This window comes from Leuresthes tenuis, unplaced genomic scaffold, assembly GCF_036924035.1.
Source record: "Leuresthes tenuis unplaced genomic scaffold, fLeuTen1.0.hap1 SCAF_7, whole genome shotgun sequence".
NCBI lineage: Eukaryota > Metazoa > Chordata > Actinopteri > Atheriniformes > Atherinopsidae > Leuresthes > Leuresthes tenuis.
Window position 1 is genome coordinate 13,372,196 of NW_027325361.1, and position 9,193 is coordinate 13,381,388.

At 44.7% G+C, this 9,193-nt stretch overlaps 1 protein-coding gene across 1 annotated transcript; it reads right to left on the reverse strand.

Annotated features, from left to right (window-relative positions):
- Positions 1-1,816: 1,816 nt before the first annotated feature.
- Positions 1,817-3,621, reverse strand: her6 (hairy-related 6). Its single transcript, XM_072389368.1, has 4 exons — positions 3,292-3,621; positions 3,022-3,117; positions 2,830-2,917; positions 1,817-2,672 (listed from the first exon to the last, which is right to left on the reverse strand). The coding sequence occupies exons 1-4, from the start codon at positions 3,397-3,399 to the stop codon at positions 2,131-2,133; spliced, it is 834 nt and encodes a 277-aa protein (XP_072245469.1). The 5' UTR covers positions 3,400-3,621; the 3' UTR covers positions 1,817-2,130.
- Between the last annotated feature and the right edge of the window lie 5,572 nt (positions 3,622-9,193).

Here is a 9,193-nt window from a genome sequence, read left to right on the forward strand (position 1 = left end):
TGTGTGCGGTCACTCCGGCAGCTCGGCCACTGCACTGGGTAATTGGAGAGGCTTGTAAAGCTGCTCTCAGGAGGGGGAGCAACCACTGAAGATGTTGGTGGGTGGGGGAGGAAGGGGGGCAGGAGGCAGGGTGGGAGGGCTCAGCAGCTGGGTGTTGTCCGGGTCACACCACGTGCCTCCCAGACGTCCCGTGTCCAGCTGTGGCCCCAGGGCTCGGGACAGGAAGCTCGACACTGGTGCGAGCACAGCTGGAATGCTGTGGGAACGATTTGTGTATGTGTGTGTGGCTGTGAGGCCTGTGAGTGTGAGAGCTTGTGTAGAGAGACTGTCTAGTACACAGGACGCTGGCTGTTACCCTCTGTGACAGGCCTTTCCTTGAACTTCCCCATCCCTTTTTAACTCCCCAGTGCCTCACCCATTGTGCCCTTTAGCCAGGCATGTCCACAACCAGCAACACACACGCACACACATGGCTTAAATCAAACAGGGATGCATGGCCCCCTGTAAAAAGGTGTGATGGAAATTCAAAATGATGGCACTTATCCACACTTTGTGCCTCTTAGCGCACTGATAATTGCAAACACCTGTACCCCCTCCCCACACACACCCCTTCAAAGGAGGGCCACACTCAGATAGCTAGAGGGGGCATACACACCTGGGCAGAGCAGAGAGCTACCACATGGCTCAGTGGTGATGTGTTTAATGTGTCCTTTTCTGTCAACCCCCCTGGCATCAAGGAAATCCCTCAGCTCTGATTAAAGACATAGCCTGAGGCTTCTCTCTGTTCCATACTGTCAGGAGACCCATACTGTTGCTGAAGTGAAACCTTATTAAATAGCAGAAATCCTCATAATAATTAAGTGTTGTTCTAGAAATTGTTCTTGGATAGTTGATGGGGATCTTTGCATTTATAAGTGGCTCTTTACCTTAATTTCATAATGCTAAATAGTCTAAACTTCCAAACAAAACCTTCCTTACAAATAAGTGTAATCAAGTCCTGCAAGTTCATATACTCAAAAAGCACCAATGTATTTATTTTTGAAGAAAAAAGATAAGACGACTTACCTGCTTACTTTTGTATTTCTTGAATTAGACTAAGCTGTCCACATTTTCTTCAAGTCAAACCCTCACCAGCAGCCATTCAAGCTCAGCTCCATTGATCCTCCACAACTCATCAGCCCGCAATGCCCTTTTCTGCTGCTAGATGGCGTTAGTGACCTCTGAAAGGCTAACAAGTTTCAAGGGGCCAAACAGCTGGATTATCAGCGCTAAACACCGCCAACAGATGATCTCGCTCCTGTGTCTGATTACACACAGCACCGCTGTCTCCTACCTCATCCGCTCATTCAGATAATGGCATTACAGTTAGCCTGTTGTTTACTGACAGACTGGGAAGTGAGAGAGTGTCTAGTTTTCTGCTCAGACGTCAACGTGATACTTTTCGTACCTTTTAATGAAAAGTAAAGTTGGTTTTGCGCGGTGGGGAGACGGCGTTTCTCACCCAGCAGTCCTTTATCATTTGTCTTTGCAACATTGCTAGAACTAATTGTTTCAAACTTTTTCTATCTTTTCTGACCGTAGAACATCTCTCTGGAGACACTTGTTGATTTCAAGCTCACTGAGAAAGAAAGCTTCCCTTCACACATCACGATGGCACAACTGTGTTGCTTCTACGCAAATAAACTATATGATGGAGACTTGTATCAGCGCCTAAAGTGTAGGCTACGTTAACTTGGTGCAAATGATAGCAAACTGCATATACTGAGAAGCAGATCAGGTTTTGTTTCTCCTACATAAACAACTCAAGGACAAGCACTTGTTTTTAAAATCTTTACAAATTTATTTCTCTTCCAAAACGAAGAACAGCATAAGAGCTTTGAACATATCTTTGGCGTCACACAGTAAAAAAAAAGACAACTCAAATATATATAAAAAAATGCAGTGAACGGACCTCCACAATACAAATCCCATTTCAATATGAACTTTACTCCCTTGTTAGCTGTACAAATATAGTGCATACTCTTTTCATTTTTACAAGAAAAAAACATTGAAAACAACTTTCTATCAGTGACCAAAGAGTGAACTAGTAAGTGTAATCTCAAAGTCTTTTTTGTGGTCCTTCTCCACTTTTCACCACGGCCGCCACACTGAATCTGTGTTGCCTGACGGGGCTCCGGGGGACACAGCAGCTGGAACAGGCACCGGCGTGCTCACGTTGTTGGCGTAAACGGGAATAACGGGGCCGTTTGGCGCAAATGCCGCATTGGGTATGAGGAAAGCAAACTGTCCGTCGGTGGCAGGCACGATTTGAAAGCCACCATACACTTTGGTGGCGTCTGAAGGTAAAGCTCCCGGCGAGGAGCCACCTTTACAGGAAACCGGGTTCATGGGCAGGACCTGCGGGGATGAGCTGGGGATCTGCACCATCGACTGGCCGAAGGAGGGGTGCGTTGGCCCGGCGGAGGAAGGGAGCTGATGTTGGTGCTGATGCTGGCTGGGATAGTTCATGGCGTTGATCTGGGTCATGCAGTTGGCCAGGTGACCGAGGAGCCGCGTTCTGACTTCGGTGTTGACACCCTCGCAGGTGGACAGAAATCGGGTGACTTCATTCATGCATTCACTGAATCCAGCGCGATATTTCCCCAGGACAGTGGGGTCGGTGTTAAGGGCAGCTGCAGATAAACAAACAGGTAGATTTCATGTCAGGGGAGGCGTATGGACACCGTTATGTGAAAGTCTGTGAAAACGAGAGTCTTGAAGCGGGTTTTTTTATAGTCCAAGTTATGATTTAAAACACAGAGACAGATCAGTTTGGGGAATTAGATTTACCGGTCATCTGAGCCCTCTGGAGGTTCCGGAGATGCTTCACCGTCATCTCCAGGATGTCCGCCTTCTCCAGTTTGGAGTGTCTGGAGCTCTGCGGAGACGGAACACACACCTGGTTAGCATTACGCTCTCACTTTTCTTGCTGTTTGACAGAGATGATCTATTAATAACTATGAGTAGCAACTGAGAACTTACATCTTTTTTGAGAGCATCGAGGATGAGAGTTTTTAGTTGTCCCAAGCTCTCGTTGATTCTGGCTCTTCTCCTCTTTTCCATAATTGGCTTTGATGACTAAAAGATAAAACAAAAAAAACGACAAACGGTTAAAGTATTGACTCGATCACTGCGTGGAGGCAGAAAATCCCCGCTTTGAACACCGTCCGCTTGCACAAACTCAGACCAAACTGAAATGATTGAGTCTTTTCGTGATTAGATGACATTGATAAATGGTTTTATAATACCAACCTTTCTGTGCTCAGAGGCTGTCTTGGGTTTATCAGGAGTTGTATTCATGCTTGCCGGGGTTGCAGCGACAGGGGAGGATGAGGATTTTTCCATCATATCAGCAGGCATCTTTTCTTTTGGTAGAAATATCCCACAAGACCACAGTAAATTACGATCCACTGGTGTAGGAGAGGGGATATGAATATTTTCAGCAGTTAATATTCAAAAGTCCCTTCTCTCTGGAAATAAAGAATCCCGAGTATCAGGTTAGAATCCGTCAGAGCGATGCGCAGCGGCAGCAGCTACCGGCGGTGGATGCAGTCTCTCTCTGACGGGCTCTCCGCGTGTGGCTTGTATTTATATCTCTCACTGCACGCGAACGGCTCGTGTGAAACTTCCCAAACTTTCTTTCCCACAGTAACTTTCAACCAATCAGGGCGAGGGACACGCGGCCCGAGGGAGGACGGCTCGTGGTCGGCGCCCTCCCATTGGTTGTTTGGCCGCTGGAGCTGGCGGCCAATGGCGCGCGGCCCGGGTTCAGGGCACAGCCGGGGAAACTGCCTTCAGTCTTCAATCATCGTAGCGTTTACATATTAACAGTGGAGCCGCTGACTGGGCACCGCCGCCAGGAGCAGGCAGAGCGACCTCTTATCATCCAGACACGAGATAACAGCAGGAAATAAAATTAGATAGCCAGATACACATTTAAGTTAGAATACTAAAACCCTAATCAGCACCACAGCAACGCACTAGAGTTCTAAATTAACTTCAGGTTGTCTGGGTGTCACTGTCTCCTTGGTGTTGCAGAACTTTTTCACCCCTTGTGCTTTTGTTAACTTATTGCACAGACGAGTAAAGCTGTGGAACTCTTTCTGGGAAATGGTGGGCAATCTGGCAAAAAGGAGTTTGAGTCATGTGCCGCCGAGGCAAAGGAGTTAACAGGTTTGTTTTCTTTTTATCCCAACCTAAGTCACTGTTCTAATCAAATTTGTAAAGGAAACAACTTAGGATGACAACTCATGACAAGTTGAAAAGCACACGAGTGGACCACATGAGGGGATGAACTAAAGCCCTGACACACGCACTCAGAAAAAAAAGAGAGAAAAAAAAAAACCCGCAGTCATACTTCCTCAGAATAATTTGGCTGACCCTGAGAGGGAGAAAAATTAAAAGCGCACACTCCATTTCCACATTACAGTTCAGCTCCTAACTCTGCGGTACAAAATTTGCCACTTAATCATCTGTCGGTGTTGTGAGTGTGGAGCACGTGCCAGGATGTTTTATGAGCGCGGTGGTTGGAGGTTTGGCCGCCAGGCTGCCGGGGGGCCGCCGGGCCAGGGAGGAGGGGGAGTGAGGGTGAGGGGAGGGTATGTGGCGGCGGCGGTGGTTTACATTAGAGGGGAAGGTAAATAGCAGCTGCTGTTTTAAAAGCCTGGGAAAACCACGCCTACAGAGAGAGCTGGATCGGGCTCCCTTATCGGAATGTGAGCCAGAGCAGAGATATTTCTGAGCCTGGAGAGCTCACACGATCACACCGATGCCGCCTCCTCCTCCTTTTCCTCCTCGTTCCCGCCTGTGGCCGCCCCACAGCGTTCAAGGCTTTTGTAGATATCAGGTCATAATTTCATTTCCTTATCTTTATTACAGTTAGATAGACGTAAAAGCAGACAAGCGTAAAGAGAGTGAAATAATGCCAACGATTGCCTCTTAAAGGTTTACTGAGGAGCAGCAGGTCTACATTCTTAAGGTTGTGCAACTGCAGACTCAAACAGGGAAGTTTATAAACCTGTGACAGCCCTCACTGGGTTTAGGGGTCTTGTGGCCATTTAAGTCTTTCAAGTGAAAATCCCATATACCCTCTGTTATCTCGTGTTTCTTACTAACTAGCTTTATTGATCTTGGGGCGGGAAAGTAACAAAGAGAGAGACATATAATTACAATTTGCTTTAAGAAACAGAAAAATAATGGCTTTGCTCTGGTGTATATACTTTCCTTTACTTTCTGGCTATTACCGTCCAGAATACACGAGCCAAGTTGTTCGAGACCGCGAATGAATATGACAATAAATGAGAGGTGAGTTCATGAAAAGTAATCATAAAAGTGAGTAACTGTCCCAATAACCAGAGACAAATCCATTACTTTTGTATCATACTGCGTGGGAGTGCGTGGTTCTGCTGTGCACACAACTCCAGCTGCTGCAGAGACCGCGACACGTGGCGCGCAGGCGACCGGGGAAGGCGCTCCTCTCGCCGGCTTGCCGCCTGGATCTGCGGGGAGTCGCCAGCGGCTGGCCGCAAGATCGTGAATTTGATAGACGGCACGGAGTTGTTGGGCTACGGATACTCGACTGAACACGAGGGAAGCTCAAAGATGATTTAACGTTGTCTCCAGTCCTGCACTTGCGGCGCTGAATTACTGTCGCGACGCACGCAGACGAATTCCCAGGGTTGAGGCGTTAAAGTGTGATCTTTGTTTGACTTGAAACAATCATGTGCCTACGCCATTGAATTATTTACATAACTTCAGATCCCAGAAATCTATTTGAAATGGGCTTTTAATCCACCAGCTATAGGCTACTGACAGAATGAATAAGTGGTTTGAAAACATCAGTGACGGCGCACACGCGACTTGCAAACTGCAAACTCTGCTTTTGGCAAGAGGGAGGCTGGTCTGTACATGCGCCAGAACCAGCCATATTCCTTCTTTCCACCATGCAAAACATCTCTGGCCGGATCCATTGTTGTCTACTGCGCACCTCTGTAATTTTTACAGCACAATGGCACTGACGGAGTTTCAAAACACACTTGTGGTCAACAGACAGAGTGCAGGTTTTGAAACACTCTCCGCCTGAACGACTTTCTCACGCTCATGTTGCAATAGGTCTCCGGCGTTGAACTAAATCACAGAGTCCTCAGTCAGTCCCTTCTTTTTCCTTGAAAGTTGAACGCCTTATCGGGCGCATCTGGCCTCTGTCGGTCCCCAGAGTGTTACCTGTTGCAATGTGTAACTAATGTGTCACCTGAAATGTGTGGGAAACATGCTGTATCACAGTATGATCATTTCTCCCTTGTTAAAGCTTTTGATCACACGATGTCTATAGATGGTTAACGGATGAAAAACATAGGATAGCAATTGCCTTGACAGAAGAGGTCAGAAAACCAAACAGCTTTTATATGGTGTACCCTTTTGAGATAAAAGAGTATCTTGTTCTTACCAGATCTTAAATCCTGATAAATACCACCTTAGACTACATATTACTTCCATTATTTATTCATTTAAAAAAATAGCAAAAATGCAGAGTCAGAATGTGAAGAACTAAGCAGACTACACACGGTTCAGTGACTATAGAACCCACTTTTACAGCAATAACTTGAAGTATTTGTTTGGTATATGACATCATCCATATCCTTGTGGAGGAATTTTGTCACACTTTTCTTTACAATTTTCCACATTTTTATGAAGCATGCCGAGATTCATTTTTGCACCATAGCATTACAATGTGGTTGAAGTCTGAACTTTGGCTGGGTGATTGCAAAGTTTTTCTTTTTTCCTTTTTCAGGCATTTTGTTGCAGATTTGTTGCAGAGCTTTGGATCATTGTCCTGTTGTATGGCTCAATTTTGACCAAACTCTTGCTGTCAGACAGATGGCCTCATATTTAATGGCTGAAAGGTGTCCAGGTCCTATGACAGCAGAAGAAACTCAAATCATCACTCCTCCACCACCGTGCTGACAGTTGATATTAGGTGTTTGAACTGATATGTTTTTTTTTTCCGAACATGATTCTGTGCTTTATGACTAAGCATCTCCACTTTGGTCTTGTCTGTCTAAAGGACATCGTTTGAGCAGACTTTTGGTTTATTTAGATGAAACTTAACAAACATAAGCTGTACTATTGTCTTCTTTTTAGAGAATAGGCTTTTTCCTGCTACTCTTCCAAATAAACCATACTTGTTAAGTCTTTCTCTTATTGTACTTTGGGGAACTTTAATATTGAATATGCTAACAAAGGCCTGTGGTGTTTGGGATGTAGCTACTTATCCTCTTATTTCCTATGTAAGCAGTAAGGATGTACTACCAGTTTTTCGCATACTGCCTTTTTATTTTGGCTTAGTTTTTATTGAATAAATAATGGCAAGGTATAGAATGTTAAGAGATTCAAGAGTTTTACTTGTCACATACACAATTATGCATGATACAATGCGTTTAAGAGTTGCTATTTATTTAATTTATTATTTTTTTAACCTAATTTCAAGACCAGGTAAAGTCTTAAACTATTAAGGTCCAAATTACTTTTTAATGTCCTGATTCATAAAAATTAGAATTGAAAGAGGGTGGATGGCTGTATGCAGGCAACACTAATTTGCAGCAACCTTTAACCTTCATATCCTCTTACTGCTTTTATCTGTTGCATATATCATCCCTCCTCACTCCGCTCCTCTTTTATCTCCCTCTTCCTCTTTTTTCATTCCTCTGCCATAGTCTTTCCCAGGACTCATATCTTTATTGGACTCTCTTGTCCAAAGACCGCCACACACTGCAATAATGCCATTAGGAAAGGAGATTGTACAGCTAAAGTGTGTGTATGTGTGTATGAATGATATACTGCACTCACAAAAGTAGTGTGGCCTGCTGTCACGCAGTGCCAATGACTTAATGGGTAAGCCATTGGTAAATGGCACTACTTCTGACTGGGATTCATGATACACCAAGAGTCACACAGCTGTGTGAGTGTGTTCAGTTGGGGGAAGGTGGGGTTAAAGCTTAAATGCCTATTGTGGCATCACTGACTGGCAATAAAGTGGGAAGTAAGCAGACAAACAAGCTGTACAAAGCTGTACAAAGGCCAGCCTTGAGGCATCATGTGGGTACCACTGCCAGAAACTTGAGGATGGCACCGTGTGGGCACAAACTGCTCTCCCAAGGGGCTGCAATACAGTGGTCGACTTGACTTAGCCAACATTCCACACTGTAATTAACATGGTCAACATGTCACCAGAAGTCCCCTTTTTTTCCTGACAGAAGTGATTAGCCAATGTGTGCATGTATGCTACTGGTCAAGAGCTGATGAATTTAGTAGTTCAGCTTGGAAACAAAAACACCAAAGCAGCTCATCAAGTAAAGTAAAGACAAGCAGTTGCATTTAGGTATTTTGATCCACTCACTAGCTTTAAACCCCATGTTAAATTCCTCGAGAGATAATAATTACATTATCATAATAATAAAAAACAAAAGCTGATGATAAGTTCCAACCATAAAACTTCCTAAATGTTGCTGAACAAATCTTTATACTTGCATGAGGTGGTTTCTGTCTTTTTCGTTGAATAGTTCCTGGACATTAGGAGAGATGGGAAAATCTTTTCTCAATAAACTTTGCTGTAGTGACTGATCCCATGATTGGTCAGCTGTCTCTGGCAAATACTGTCTGACATGAAAGAATAATTACAATGGTCCAAAGATGCCTGTTTTTTTTTTTTTCCCGTGTCTTCTTCTTCTTCCAGATGTTGTTTACGGTTAGCGGTCACTGTGCCCCTCTGTGCGATATATGACAGCCGTGGGTGATGTAGCCTGAGCCGCCATGTTCACAACACGCAGCACTGTTACACAAACAAAATCATTTGATAGAAATGTTACGATGTTACGTTTTCTTTTTTAGTGGCATTTATGAAGTTTGCTTTGGTACCACTTCAATGTTTTAGAAACAAAGGGAGCAGACTGTGAATCAGCCACATATGTGTGTATTGTTTCTTAGCAAGCACACAAGGCTGCAAAGACAGAAAAACGGCACAGGTGTGATGGGCTGCACGTTTCTGATGACTGCAGGGGGCAGCAGCTGTTGTAGGTGATAAAAGGCTCTTCAGGAATAGCAAAGTACCAGTGAAGAAGAGACAGAGGCCACATGAACAGAAATCAAGCCATCCACC

What these genes read in the sequence shown, in the direction of transcription:
- her6 (XM_072389368.1), bottom strand. Translation starts at nt 3,399, where the DNA reads ATGCCTGCTGATATGATGGAAAAATCCTCATCCTCCCCTGTCGCTGCA. An exon ending in CAGCCTCTGAGCACAGAAAG is followed by an intron (nt 3,118 to 3,291) that starts GTTGGTATTATA and finishes TTTATCTTTTAG; the next exon opens with TCATCAAAGCCAATTATGGA. An exon ending in CCAGAGGGCTCAGATGACCG is followed by an intron (nt 2,673 to 2,829) that starts GTAAATCTAATT and finishes GTTTATCTGCAG; the next exon opens with CTGCCCTTAACACCGACCCC.